Consider the following 15,040-nt stretch of genomic DNA (forward strand, 5'->3'; position numbering starts at 1 on the left):
TTTTAATAAAAACTTATCTCCAACATGGTTTATTGAATAAGCTACCAGTCTTTTCTGCTCATGAAATCTTCATAATTTTTGTTCCTCAAATCTAAAAGAACAAACATTAGAACACTGACACTCAAATAGAACCATATTGTCAGTTCCTTTTTCTTAAAAAAAAAACTACAGTTTTGTTGTTAGATGAAGTTAACAAACATGAAGAGACAAATACTTTCATCAAAAAAAAGTAATTTAAATACAAGCAATTGCCCCTGGAAAGAGTGTTCAGATATTTAGAAGACGAATGAAGGATTTAAAAAGATTTGGAACTATACACTAAATTTTAACCATATATAAAGATCTGAATTCTATAATTTTACAACATAGAGCGTTTCACAGTTTACACTCATTCACTGTCAAATTTGAAGGAATTCACAGTCATGCCAATGGACCCGCCCCGGTAGTTCCCACGCTTTTTCTTCGTCTTTTCGTGTCTGAAGGATTTTCCTTTTGTGCATCTTAAATCACGATTTGCCTTTTCTCCCCAGTCTCCTGATGCTCCTTTCTGTAACACAAATAACCAATACTTAGAGCACAGTCAGGGAGATGGTGACCATTGCTCCATAGAAAAATTCAAAATGTCCCAACTTGAGGTCACTGGAAAAATAACTGCAAGGCAGCAAATTAAATGGTGCCTAAATTCAGCAAGGCAGCAGAACTCAGACCCACTCTTCAAAAGGAATTCCATACTGCAGTATCGCTACAAGTTAAGAGCTCAGTAGATGTACGAGATAATAACTTGTACTGCTGAGAGAGCTAGGTTACTGGCCCAATGGTATCCGGCTGGTGGAATCACAAGTCACCTTACAATCCCTTGCATTTCAAGCTTTATTGCCCCTCTTCTCACAGATACAGTCCCAGATCTCTGCTAACTCTCGATTAAATGTCAAACTATTGTGCAGTGCAATTAAATGTTTAGCCTGACACTACCTTCAACTACAAACCCACACAAGCAACGATTCTCAAGCAGATTGGACAGAAACCAGGCACAATCTGGATTCCTCCCCAAGCCATAACAATACATTGTAATAGTTTAAGTGAAATCAGGAAATGCCAGGAGCCCCCATTCTGACTTCCACCAGAATTATTCCTCAAAATAATAATTTTCAGTCCATCGCAAACTTAATGTTTTTACTTGCTGTGCCTGGTAGCATGACCTGAGAACCCTCAATTCTTAAAGATGGACGCTGCATTACCAGATCAGTTATATAGGGTTCCTTGGATGGCTCAGTGGATAAGGACAATGTGCAGATCAAGGTATGCAAGACCAGAATCCATTACTGGTTTGCACTGAGGAAGCCAATTTTAATTACAATAGCTCTGGCAGTGCTACAGTAGCCCCAAACTAGGTCGAAATGTAAATTATGAACAACTGCCAGGTCCCATTCATGGCTGCCAAATTACATGTTATCTCCTCCCAACCAAAGATAGGTGCAAAGCACTCATTCTTGACTGCAATGCAAAAGCAATAACATCAAAATAAAAGATTGGTAAACTTTTAAACAAAAGGCTTAACACAACATACATATTCTTCTGCTCCATAACATCCGCCAACATCCAAATGTCTCTCACATACACAATAATTAACTGTTAAAATAGTTATTCTGCCCTCTGTCATGTAGGTAATCACCAGCCTACAGCCCATCTTACCCAATGAAAGCAGTGCGGTAGATGCAATCTCAACACACATTGAGTAATGCACAGTTGATAAACGCACTGTTCCATTCGTTGCTGCTATGCATACGAAATAAGTCTGTTGTAAACTATACACGGTTACTCATTCATAAAATGAAACACTGAACTTTAAATGAATCCAGTCTTACCTTTGCAACAAATGAATTATTGGAAAGACGTGGATCAATTTCAACTTCTTCTTCTCTTACTCTACGGAAAGGAGTATTAGGTTGAGGGCTCTTTACAGGAAGAAAGAACAGGGAACAATGCACATTAACACATTCTACAGATCTCACATTATGGGTAGCTATGAAAAAGATCAGACACACAACTCTCCGGCACAGTTCTCAAAGCCAGACAGAGATTTGGTTCAGTGAGAACAGCAAAGTTAAACACAGCTGCAACGACAAAGAAAACTGGTGCTAATGCTCTGCAGCCTTGCTATTCTGCAGGTTTGCAAGGTATGTCCGACAGGATCTATAAATCCAAGAGAATGCTTCAAGTTATATTACCAAGAGATCAATGGTGAATTTAAGGAGGCAAACTACAGCAAAATGGTAACACCACACCAATTTCTCTCCCTCTCCATAATTTGCCGAACAACTCCGAGAATGAGGTTAACTTTTGCTTTACACTCAGCAGACCAAGCTCAAACATCCTAAAATATATTTTGTTAGCAGTGCTTTAACAGTCTATATTCTGACTATATTATTGGCGGGAATATGGTGAATCAGCCACAGAACGTATACACAAAAACAGAAATTGGGGAATTCTAGCAGAAAATTAGCAAAATTAGCATGAATGAGTCTAGAAATAATCAATCTTCCCCACCCCACCCCCATAAAGAATGCTACCTTAATTCCAGGTGTCATCTTTAACTGTGCAGCTTTCTGAAAGAAAGTAGAGTCACATATTAAGAGAATCTGAATTCTGAAATGCTGGAACTCTTCACACAAGCTACAATCGCCAAGCAAAATGATTAACTGCATCTCAATTAGAATTTCAGTTTTAAAAAGATGTGCCAAGTATTTCCCCTCCATGGTCTCACCTTTTTGGTTTTTGGAAATGTGTTTGGAGTTTTCACTTGCAGTTTCTGGTTTGCTGGAGTTGATTCAGATTTTCCGTCCTCTGATTCAGATGAGGAAGAGCTTTCCCGTTTCCTCTTGGTATTTAGCGTACCTGAGAAAGTAAGCAATTCCAAGCAAGAAGCAGAGTTAACAACAAAATCTGCAGGCAAGGTTAGAGTGGCGCTGGAAAAGCACAGCAGGTCAGGCAGCATCTGAGGAGCAGGAAAATCAATGTTTCAGGCAGGAGCCCTTCATCAGAAAAATCTGCACACAGCTGGTAGAGAGCTGTTACACCCAGGTTATATTTCATAACCGGTTCAATATAAACTCACTTGAGGTCACACCACGACTATGTGATGGCCATGCTAGACCACCCTCTACCATGCAGTGCACAATCACAGAACAGATGAAACCACATCAAAACCATTGATGATGGGGAGGCGATCGCCTGGCGGTATAACTGCTGGACTTTTAATCTAATCTAGAGACCTAGGTAACATTCTGGGGACCTGAGTTTAAATCCCGCCTTGGAAACTCAACTAACAGCAACCCAGAATATGGGAACTGCTCTTGCTCCATGGACTAGGACAGAACATTTCTGCTGCCCTCAAGCCAGCAAAAAGGCTTTGATGCATATCAGCCACATCAGATGTTAGAAACAAGTCAACTCAACCAAAGTTCAATTTGTGATGGATAAATGGTATAAATAATAGCTTAATAAAGCAGCAAAGGACTGACAGTAGACACCGTATGAAGGGATACTAAAAGCAGCAAGATCCCAATTTCCAGTGTTATCCCATTGCATCTTGCATTCACCAGCTGTGGATGTGACTCCCCAAGTTTGGATGTCTTTCAGAAGTTCAGAAAGAACACCGAAGAGAAACATACTCTTACACCTCTGGAGTAAGTGGGACTTCAGCACAGATCTACTCGCTGGGAGACTGGGATGTTTCCACTGTGCCACAAGAGAAGATGGACAAATCAGGAGGAGTTCTCAAACAACCAATCAAATTCATCCCCTGCGATTGGCCCTTTAAAATGTTACAAGTGTTTGTGGGCGGCACGGTGGCACAGTGGTTAGCACTGCTGCCTCACAGCGCCAGAGACCCGGGTTCAATTCCCGCCTCAGGCGAAGAAAGATCACCGAAGAGAAACATACTCTTACACCTCTGGAGTAAGTGGGACTTCAGCACACATCTACTCGCTGGGAGACTGGGATGTTTCCACTGTGCCACAAGAGAAGATGGACAAATCAGGAGTAGTTCTCAAACAACCAATCAAATTCATCCCCTGCGATTGGCCCTTTAAAATGTTACAAGTATTTCATTTTATCTTGATGCTGTCAAATCAATAACAACTTACCAAGAATTGTTGCCAATCAGGCTTTTAAACCCCAAACTTGGTCCCCACTGAACATTTAACCATTTCTCTTCACCCAAGCTTCCCAAATTAATTTTTTTTAAAAAAAGTGACAAGTAAAACTTACCGTTTACAGTTTGGGTATTGTTTTTCTCATCTTCATCAGAAGAGCTATCTTCAGAGCTACTCTCTGCTGCTTTCTTTGCAGAGGTTAAGGTTGGTGTTTGCACATCGTTCGGTTTTTCTTTAGTGCTGTCTTCCTCTGAATCTGAACTTTCTGAGCTGCTGCTGCTGCTGCTTTCTGCTTTCTTAGCTGCAGAGTTTGCAGACTGAGTGGTGACTGCCTTTTTGACTTGGCCAACCGGAGTTTTCACCTGAGGTTCATCGTCACTCGAAGTTTCTTCAGAACTGCTGGATTCATTTTTATTGGTAGCAGCCGGTGCTTTTGCTTTCGCAGTCAATGCTAGTGATTTTCCTTTGGCAGGAGTCTTGACCTTTGCTGCTGGTTTCGCCTCCTCCTCCTCACTGCTGGAGTCGTCAGAGTCTGAGCTGCTTTCGTCAGCAGCAGCTGGCTTGGCTGCTGAGGTATTTTGCTTCCATGGTTTTACAGGCACAGCAGCTGATTTAGCAGCTGGTTTGACGGCAGCAGCAGCCGGCGTGCTCTGTTCATCAGAATCACTCGAGCTGTCAGTTTCTGAACTGCTCTCTGTATCCTTTGTTTGGGCTGGAGGCTTCACAGCTGGTTTTGGTGTGGGCTTTGCAGCTGTTTTTGGTGTGGGCTTTGCAGCTGGTTTTGGTGTGGGCTTTGCAGCTGGTTTTGGCGTGGGCTTTGCAGCTGGCTTTGGCATGGGCTTTGCCATAGTCTTCGCTTTGGGTTCATCTTCAGAACTTTCAGAATCTGAGAATGTTACAAATGGAGCTGTTAAATCCACCTTCCTCTCAAAGTGAAGAGGAATGACAACTACGCAATATGTTAGCAAACAGCCACTACCTGTTTGTATGAAGGAAAATTCCCTGAGCAGCAAGTAAATGAGGAAGATTTTCACCCTAAAGACTGGACGGCAGACTAAAATTGTAAATTTTAACAGTGGGGTGTAAACTCTCAATGCTCACACTCGAAGACAACAGTACTATCCCAAACAAAAACAAATTGCTGGAGAAACTCAGCAGGTCTGGCAGCATCTGTGGTGAGAAACAGTGTTAATGTTTCCGTTGCAGGGAGCCTTCAGTACTCAAGGGTTCTGAAAAGTTCAAGAGTTCTAAAGAAGTAGTCGCAGGACCCAAAAATTTAGTTCAGCTTTCTCTCCACAAATGCTGCCAGATCTGTTGAGTTTCCCCAGCAATTTCTGTTTTTGGTTCAGATTTCCAGCACCTATAATTCCTGGTTTCATTTTAGTGCTATCACAAAGCTCGACACTTACAAATAATTTTACATAAAAAGGGTTTTATCTTGAAATAAAAAGATTTTCTTAAAACCAAAGCTGATTTTAAATTGACGGTCTTTAATGTGTAATTTGGGTGAAGATTTTGTTTGCTGGGTTACTTTAACCATCCACGATCAGTCTCTACAGTCTGTGAACGAAAGCAGCATAATACACACAACTCGGATGCCAGATGGATTCTTCCTCTTTGGTGCATCGGCAACATTTCCCACAATGCTGCCTAATAACCTGCAAGTGCCAGAAAAATTAAAAGGAATTCTGCACTTAAAAGTAATTGCTAAAGCACTAAAAAACAAAAATCTAGGCAACTATACTTCCCACATTACAGTGCCTCATAATTCAAAGAATTGGATAATGCTGGAGAATGCAGAATACGCACGTAACATCTGGGAATCTGCTCAATTTTAAAAACAGTAGTAAACCACATGCAAAAAAAAATTAACACCATATCACTCTTTCTACGGTCAGCAACTCATCCTCGTTTTTTTTGGAGTGTGCGTGAGGGAGAAGAACAGAAGAAGAATGGAGAGAGAAAGTGAGGGCTGCAGATGCTGGAGATCAGAGCTGAAAATGTGTTGCTGGAAAAGCGCAGCAGGTCAGGCAGGAATTCCTGAAGAAGGGCTTATGCCCGAAACGTCGATTCTCCTGTTCCTTTGATGCTGCCTGACCTGCTGCGCTTTTCCAGCAACACATTTTCAGAAGAAGAATGGAGGAAAGCACATACTGAAATAATCCTAAACCACCATTAAACTCTAAAAACTTTTTAAACTCAGTTCCCTGATGCCACTAATTAATCTGCCTGTACGCTTTAGGAAGCTGATGCTTTCTTTCCAAAATTAGAGGTTAGGATTCACATCAGATTAGATTCCTTACAGTGTGGAAACAGGCCCTTCAACCCAACAAGTCCACACCGACCTTCCGAAGAGCAACCCACCCAGACCCATTCCCCTACATTTATCCCTGACTAATCCACCTAACACTACGGGCAATTTAGCTTGGACAATTCACCTAACCTGCACACCTTTGGACGGTGGGAGGAAACAGGAGCATCCGGAGGAAACCCATGCAGACACGGGGAGAATGTGCAAACTCCACACAGACAGTTGCCCAAGGCTGGATCCCTGGCGCTGTGAGGCAGCAGTGCTAACCACTGAGCCACTGTGCCGCCACTATCAATTTCTGCTGGATATCTCACAAGATGGATTAAATCATTTGACTAGACTCTGAATACTTCATGAAGGTTTCAGGACTCTAAGCAAAAAAAGTCATCTCTATTTCCTTGAGGCTATATCACATGAACATTTTGATACATAATTATAGTCCAGATTTAACAAACAGCAAAAACATTTACATAAATTTAACACGATACAAGGTGCAACTTCCTGATCTGGGAGTTGAGACCATCTTCTTGTGACCATCATTATACTCTCGGTTCAACTAACAGCAACAGTGTTTACATAAACAACAAAATTAAACACAGAACGGTGGATGCTGGAAACCTAAAACAAAACCCTAGAGTGCCAGAGAAACACAGGAGGTCTGGAACTGTTCTGGACTCGAAACATTAACTTTGTTCTCTCTCCACAGATGCTGCCAGACCTGCAATGCTTCTCCTTCACTCTTGATTTTGTTTATGTAAACAAATTCAAAGGGTGAAAATGAAAAAGGCTTCTCTCTCTCTAATTGGGAGATCAGACATCCATCTCAATGCAACAGTGGGAGCAGAATACACAGCTAACTTATCTGACTACTAACGTGGCAATTTCTTACCAGAATCACTATCGGAACTGGAATCTGCCTTGGCTGCAGTTTTCTGAGCAGCAGCTGGTTTTGGAGCAGATTTTGATGGTGCAATTTTCGCTGTTAACAAACAAAAATTGGTGTCATATTAAACATGTTAGGGCACATTAGAGTATTGGCCACGGCAATGATCTAGCATGGCACACCACGTTTAATAAACCTTGTAGCTTAGAGGGTGGCACCTGAAAGAAAGTGACCATGAAAGATACTGACTTGTGATGAAAACAAAAGCCACCATATATCCTTCAGTGAAAGGATCGTGCCACTCCTTCCTGGTCTACACTGAATCCCACTATATCATCCACACCATACAGCTGAGTTAATAACGCCAATGGTTGAGGTGCCAGGCAAGGCACCGAGGGTTCTTTCCAAACACGCCACTTGGTCAATGGTTTTCTAATTCATTTCATGGCACCTCCTTAGCAGGTGGGTGCTAAAACCACACAAGTAAGTTCTGCTACTAATTTCAGTAAGGTGCACTCAGGACTTTTGACTACAAATCGGTGTTTCTCAGCATGGCTGGTCACATTGGCAATACAGGTAAAGTCACCACAGTTCAAGTGGTCCATAGGGCTGCTCTCTCTTCAGAAGTGGTTTAACCCGAGGGTCCCCACACCTCAGGCAAGAGGCAACATTGGATTAAGAGACATTCATAGTAATTTCAGTTGGTTATAGGAATTGGAACCCATGCTGTTGGCATCCCTCTACATCACAAACCAACCGTCTAGCCAATTGATCCTCTCACATTGGCAATAAGCACAGCTGAGTTAATATTCTCTGAAGGTGCTTAGCCATTAAGTAGCAGAATAAAATTACTGCAGGAAAATCACCTTCTCAAGCCAACAAAGCTAGACCATAAACACAGCTTTGCCAAAGCCACTCAAATTCAAGGAACAAACTTCTCACTTCTATATAAGCCAATTACCTATTTTAAGTTAATCTCATTCTGGGTGCAGTTACTAAAAATGTGGACTCCATTTTTTTTTTAAAAAAGGGGAATACAATTTGAGAGAGGAGCATTTTATAGAGCTGGATAATAATCTCCAAAAATAAGACATCAATAAGTGCAAGCAGACATGCTGTACAACTTAACCTTACAAGTCTCACTTGCTCCAAAGGTGTGTGATAACATCTCTAAACAGGTTGATTAGAAAATATCTAAACTGATGTAGCTCAGCACTTACTAGCAGGTTTCACCGGTTCCTCATCAGTACTGCTGTCTGAACTATCTTCCGAAGAGTCACTGCTCTCCTTTTTAGCAGGAGCTGCTGGTGCCTTCTTGATTGTGGTCGATGCCAGAGCCTTTTTTACATTCTTTGATACGGGAGCATTTTTTACAGCACTAGGCGTAGGTGTCTTCTTGCCTGGAGTTACCTTATAATTCTGTTGCCCGGGTGGTGGCACTGAGCTGTAAGCACCTAAAAAGGAACAAAGTTTTTGGAAGGTCCAAAATAACTGCTGAGTCAATATCCTTTTTGGTTAAGTTTGCCCCCTTCCTGAAACCATCAGATTTGTGTACCACTAGGTAACATATGGCCAAGAGCCTCAGGGTCAGGGACGAATGAAGACAGAGGACGGACTCAGACCTGTGAGGGAACTCTGGACCCAAGTTACTCTGTGAAGATTGAAAAAACTTACTGACATGGCAGGAAACTCATGAGTTGGTTTGGTTTTTGAACAACTGTGATTAGTCACTGCGTTTAAACTGAAGTAATTTTGTAAATTTTAGAATGCTGTCATTATTCAGACAAGTTCCAGGTACGGCCCTGCAGTTTACAAATGCAGTGATTAGACTAACAGCCTGTTTATCAGAGCATTCCCCCTCACCTGGTTTTGCATTTGGTTTTACGGGTAATGCGTCATCGGAGCTGTCAGAGTCCTCCTCACTGCTTGAGCTCTCCTCTTTAGCAGCGGCCACAGCTTTTGCATTCTTGGCTTTTCCTCGAACTGACACAGGCTTGGCAGGCTCAGTGAACTTGGCCATTACTTTCTATATAGAACGGAGCAGAAAAGTTATTGACTCTCTTAGGCTAACAGGATTGCATAGCAGCCTACCACTCTCTTTATGAAAATTACATAAATCTTTATAAATTTTTCATGAGATCTCAACTTTAAAATATACAACTTAGGACAATCTAAACTGATAGCAGAGAAATTGGGAACTTGCGAAGGAAAAATGGATGGATATACGCAAAGGATTGAGGTTAATTGGATAGATTCTTCAAAAACAAGAAGAAATAATGGGTCAAATTGCTTTCCTCTGCGGCCTTCTGTGATTCTAATCTTTTCCAAATAACTAGCCATGGCAATAAAATAGTTACATCAATCCCAAAAATTAAGCTTAGTACTCTATTCTATTATTTCAATGCAGAATAATTATGTTTTTAAGAGTACAAGTTGCTTTTCTGTATAATCTGTTTGCAAACAGCCTAATAACAGCAGAACCAGAGGGCAAGGGAAGGAGGGTTGGAAAGTGACCATAAACACAGGGACGAGTGCATAAACTAACAGCAACTGCAAAAAACACTGAGAATTGGCTCTTGTTTAAAGCTTAAGTATCCCACACTAGCAGAGGGTAAATAGCAACACATTTAATGACACCTATATAAAATACTTACTTGTGCAGGTGGTTTCCCTACAGAGTCAGAGTCACTAGAGTCATCACTGGAATCGTCCTCACTGCTTTCCTCAGCGGTTTGATTGACAGGTTTTAAAGCTGAAAACAGAAGGCAATTCTTTGGGAAAGAACAATTCAGCAAGTGCAACAAAAACTAACATTTGGAAGAGAAGAAATGTAATTCACTACGATGTGCCACTTGGCATCAAAGATCCATTACACTGGTCATTCAGTTGTGCGACCACATTGGAAAGTTAAGCCATTTAATTCTGCATCCACTTCACTTGTGTAAAGATGATGTGGGTGTACCCTACCTGTGAGAGTTAAAAGCTAGCAGAACTACCTGACACAGCACCAAGTGTTCTGAACAAGATATATAATGCTACATTTGGCCGAACAACTCAATTAGCTGGTTGCTTGGAGACAACAAAACTAATTTGAATTAGGCCAACCTGTTTAAATTATACCCCGAAAAATACCAAACTCCAATCAAGTTTGAATTTAGAATATTGACAGTCTTAAAAGCCAATGACACAATCTGATGCTTTGGGGGCATAAGACAGAGGAAATTCGAACAGTTGGGAGGGGAACTGCCAAGCCACCAGCATCTGCAAACTGCCCGCAAAAATAGTTCTCTTAAAAGGTACCTTTATTGATCAGTAACCTGCAAAACAGAAATCTCGAAGAAGATATAAGAGAAGATTCGACACCTGGCTGGTTTTGAAAATTTGAATTTTTCGAAAATCTTAGCCCTGTCTTATGTTGGTATCACCGGTTGGGCCAGCACTTACTGCCCATTCCTTGTTGCCCTTGAGAGGGTGTTGGTGAGCTGCCCTTTTAAGTCCAATGCTGTAGGTAACCCTACAGTACCATTAAGAGGGAATTCCAGGGTTTTGACCCAGTGACACTGAAAGAGCACTGATTTATTTCCAAGTCAGGGTGGTGAGTGTCTTAGAGGGGAACTTGCAAATGGGAGTGTTCCCATACATTTTCTACCCTTGTCCTTCTAGATGGTGGTGGCTATAGGTTCGGAAGGTGCTGTTGAAGGAGCCTTGATGAATTTCTGCAGTGAATCTTATTGAAGTTACACATGGCTACCACTATGCATACGGTGAGGGGGGTAAATCTTGAAGGTGGTGGATGGAGAGTCAATCGTGCGAGCTGCTTTGTCCTGGATGGTACCAGGAGGAATACTGAATGTTGTTGGAGCTGCACTCATCCAGGCAAGAGGATACTGTGTTATATTAAGTGATATTATTGATGAGAAATGACCAGTCTCCTAAGTGACTTCACTGATTTGTAACCAAACTGAGATGAATGATGGTTAGCTTCATCTAGCAAGAATGTGCCCCTTTTCTTTGAATTCTAGGCCATACCTTACCGTGATGAAATTTGAACATTGCACCCCTTGTTGTATTAGTTCTGGTCACCACATTATAGGAAGGATGTGGAAGCTTTGGAAAGGATTCAGAGGAGATTTACTAGACTGTTGCCTGGTATGGAGGGAAGGTCCATTCAGGAAAGGCTGAGGGACTTGAGGCTGTTTTCATTAGATAGAAGAAGGCTGAGAGGTGACTTAATTGAGACATACATAGAGGGTTAGATAGGGTAGACAGTTAAAGCCTTTTTCCTCTGATGGTGATAGCTTGAGGGGACATAGCTTTAAATTGAGGGGTGATAGATACAGGACAGATATCGGGGTAGTTTCTTTACTCAGACAGTAGTAGGGGCATGGAACACACTGCCTGCAACAGTTGTAGACTCACCAACTTTAAGAGCATTTAAATGGTCATTGAGTAAACATATGGATGAAAATGGATTAGCGTAGGATAGATGGGCTTTATATTGGTTCCACTGGTCGGCGCAACATTGAGGGCCCAAGGCCCTGAACTGCACTGTAATGTTCTATGTTCAAGGGGTTTTATCAGACTAGTATTATAGACGAGAAGGTAAAAGATAGGTTAATGGAATGAGTTGTGAATAGTTGTTAGTTAATTATTCTCTGTTATATTTAAGAAATAAGTTTGTTAATTTTTTACTTGAGATAGTTCTTGACTTCTCAAATTTTGAGAGATTACTACATGGGATAAATCCTTTCTATGTTGCTGGTTTAAATTAAGCAGGAGGTTTACCTGTTTTAAGACTTGATACAAATCCCCACTTGATAACTAACTTTTGACAGTTGCCTTTACCTGGTTTCACTGGTGCTTTTGCAGCAGGTTTCTCATCCTCCGAGCTGTCTGATTCTTCACTGCTGGAACTTTCATCTTTCTTTCTGGCAGCTGGTTTGGTGCCTGCGGGTGCTTTGGTGACTGCGGGTGCTTTGTTTGCAGGAGCTGGAGCTTTAACAGAGACGGCCTTCTATCGGAAGAAGAGTGGGGAAAAAAGGGATGAAAGTGAAAATAATCACCCATGCTGAATTGAGGGTTTGAAATGTTCACAAGAGCCAAGTAATTCTGAAGGCATCTACAAAGGTGTTGAAAAGGAACTAAATCAAACCGAACAAGCAAAAGTCAGTTTATTGTCAGGTTTGCCATCCGGCTTATTAAAGACTAAATGTCAAGGACTTGGGATAAAATGAATCACAGGGAGGATGATTGCTCTCCTACAACCACGAAAAGGGGAACTAATGACAAAAACACAACATTTTCAACAAGATTTTGTTGAATTTAATTGTTACATGTAATTTTACAGAGAATGAACAGGCTTCTTGAGTCTTTAGACCTATCCTTGTGTTTATACTGTACTTTTCATATATGTCACTCGCCTTATTTATTTTCCTAACAACTTAATTATCTAGTTTTAATCGTTTTTGTTAAATCATAAAGGATTTAAGTTGGCTTAAACAGTTCCCTTGCTTGTCCTCATCATAGATGGAATCTAGTGATCTGTGCTTGACCCCTACATTCCAATAGCACACCAACATTCAACCCATAACAGCTAGTTAGAAAAAAGAGCAAAGCCATGACTAGCATTCACACACATATCCCCAGCACGATGACCATCTGTCCAGATGAAGGTAAAAGTGAAGACACAATTTACACCAACGTTACTGATTACTCTAGACACAAGGTGGCTGTAATTTTTAAGTCATATTTCACCTGTGGCACTGACCCCACAATGAGCACGAGTGGTTCAACCCATCACTTAATCACGAGGTTTATATCATGGCTCATCACAGTCAGTTCAAAAAGGTTTGGAACCTGCCCCATGAAAGCACGTTCTAAGCGTTTTGTGTTCTCACCTGCACAGGTTTCTTTTCTTCCTCAGAATCTGAAGAACTTGAATCTTCACTGCTGCTACTTTCCTTCTTCGGAGCAGCCTTTTTAATTGGGGGTTTGCTTAACGTTGGTGCCGGCGGCTTGCTGACTAGAGGAATAAACAACAAAATTGTCAAACAGGGTAGCAATTCAGAAGTATTCCAGTGGCTTTGAAGCACTCTGCAGCATCTGGTTCTGTACAAATGGAAACATTTAAATGTTTTGTGAGAAAAATAGACTATCTTTCTATTAAAGCCACTATTTTCAATCGGGAAGGCGATGTGGTGGCGGTGAGCAATGAGCAATCCCCTCTCACAGGGAGTGACTCCTTGTTCAAAAACAGTTCTAAAAAGTTGGTTGTCTCCTGCAGGTTCCTTTTATTTCATACAATGTGGGCAGGAGACATTGAGTATATTAGAAACAGGCCCAATCCTATTTTCTGATGAGCACCCCACTCCAATAATTGTCCACAGATCCTTAGGCCATGGAATAGATTATGCCACTGTTTGCTACCACAGCAGAGATCAGTTAAATCAGAGCTAAATATCAGAATTATGTCAGATATAAAGTCAACTTATCATATAGCCTCAAACATATTCACTCCTCCCCACTTATGTTCTTTGATAACTTAGAAGATACTTAGTTAAGGGGGTCAGGTCACTCAAGTCGGTTTGTGATGCAGATTGATGCCAACAGCCTGGTTCAACCCTTGCACAACCTGAGGTTACTGTGAAGGTCTCTCCTTCTCCTCTCAATTGAGCGCAGTGACCTTCAGGTTAAACCACCACCAATCATCTCTCTCTAATGAGAGAAGAGCCTTATGGTCCTCTGGGACTATGCTGACTTTACCGTTACTCATGTATAAGATATCTACATTGGTATATCTTCTGATTAAAAAGTGGAGGTTGATTCACACAATTAGGACAAATGAAGACTAGTTGCTTCAGGGCAGAATGCAGGCCAGCACAGCAGGTCAAATGCACAGCCATGGAGTGCCAGCCTAAGTTACAGGTGCTGACCTTGTTGCAATATAATCAATATTTGTCCAGTCACAGATCCAAACATGAATTTCTCCAGTGGCTCATATGCACTGTACTGTATAGTGCGATGCAGAGTCATACAGATTAGGAATGTGCTGCAGAAAAAGTACTGGAAAGCAAAGACAGACTTGACTCCATGATCGTCATCTATGTATACTAGTAATAGTTGAGCTGTGAGCTCTGCTGAAGAGAAACTTATTGCTGAGGTTTTTCATCTTGGATTAAAAGATTTTTTAAAAATCAGGACAAATGCAAAGTTCTTCAGGTAATCACAACAGTTTATACAACAGCAGGAAAGGATTTTGAGTTGACTTGATTTGACAAATCAACTCCAATTGGCTGAGGCACTGTTGAGGAGAAAACAGTGTAGAATTATTCTGGATTAGTGGTATGCTGCCTGAACTGCTGTGCTCTTCCAGCACCACTGATCCAGAATCTGGTTTCCAGTATCTGCAGTCATTGTTTTTACCACAGTGTAGAATTATTGGCTCCCCTTACTTCTGGGTAATTCTAACAAGACAGGAAGGCTTGAACATACCATTTTTATTTACAGAGTACAGGTCACTGCATACAAATGTATTTGCTTGGAGTTATATAAAGAAAACAAACTATTTGGGTATGGCATGACATACATTAGTGGTTAGATTAGAGTGGTGTTGGAAAAGCACAGCAGTTCAGGCAGCATCCAAGGTGCAGTAAAATCGACGTTTCGGGCAAAAGCCCTTCATCAGGAATACAG

At 41.3% G+C, this 15,040-nt stretch overlaps 1 protein-coding gene across 3 annotated transcripts in view; it reads right to left on the reverse strand.

Moving 5' to 3' along the window:
• Positions 1-15,040, reverse strand: part of nolc1 (nucleolar and coiled-body phosphoprotein 1) — a 23,349-nt gene continuing 8,309 nt past the window's right edge. Inside the window, exons 4-14 of one of the 3 annotated variants that reach the window (XM_043679062.1) lie at positions 13,246-13,370; positions 12,194-12,359; positions 10,003-10,100; positions 9,212-9,374; positions 8,569-8,802; positions 7,355-7,444; positions 4,270-5,040; positions 2,765-2,895; positions 2,571-2,606; positions 1,866-1,955; positions 1-547 (exon numbers count right to left, since the gene is read on the reverse strand). In XM_043679062.1, coding sequence (XP_043534997.1) covers positions 389-547; positions 1,866-1,955; positions 2,571-2,606; positions 2,765-2,895; positions 4,270-5,040; positions 7,355-7,444; positions 8,569-8,802; positions 9,212-9,374; positions 10,003-10,100; positions 12,194-12,359; positions 13,246-13,370 — 2,063 coding nt within the window. In that variant the 3' untranslated portion in view covers positions 1-388. Of the gene's footprint in view, positions 548-1,865; positions 1,956-2,570; positions 2,607-2,764; positions 2,896-4,269; positions 5,041-7,354; positions 7,445-8,568; positions 8,803-9,211; positions 9,375-10,002; positions 10,101-12,193; positions 12,363-13,245; positions 13,371-15,040 lie in introns of all 3 variants that reach the window. The other 2 variants (XM_043679061.1, XM_043679063.1) reach the window with 2 other exon arrangements.

The sequence above is a fragment of the Chiloscyllium plagiosum genome, chromosome 38, assembly GCF_004010195.1.
Source record: "Chiloscyllium plagiosum isolate BGI_BamShark_2017 chromosome 38, ASM401019v2, whole genome shotgun sequence".
Taxonomy (NCBI): domain Eukaryota; kingdom Metazoa; phylum Chordata; class Chondrichthyes; order Orectolobiformes; family Hemiscylliidae; genus Chiloscyllium; species Chiloscyllium plagiosum.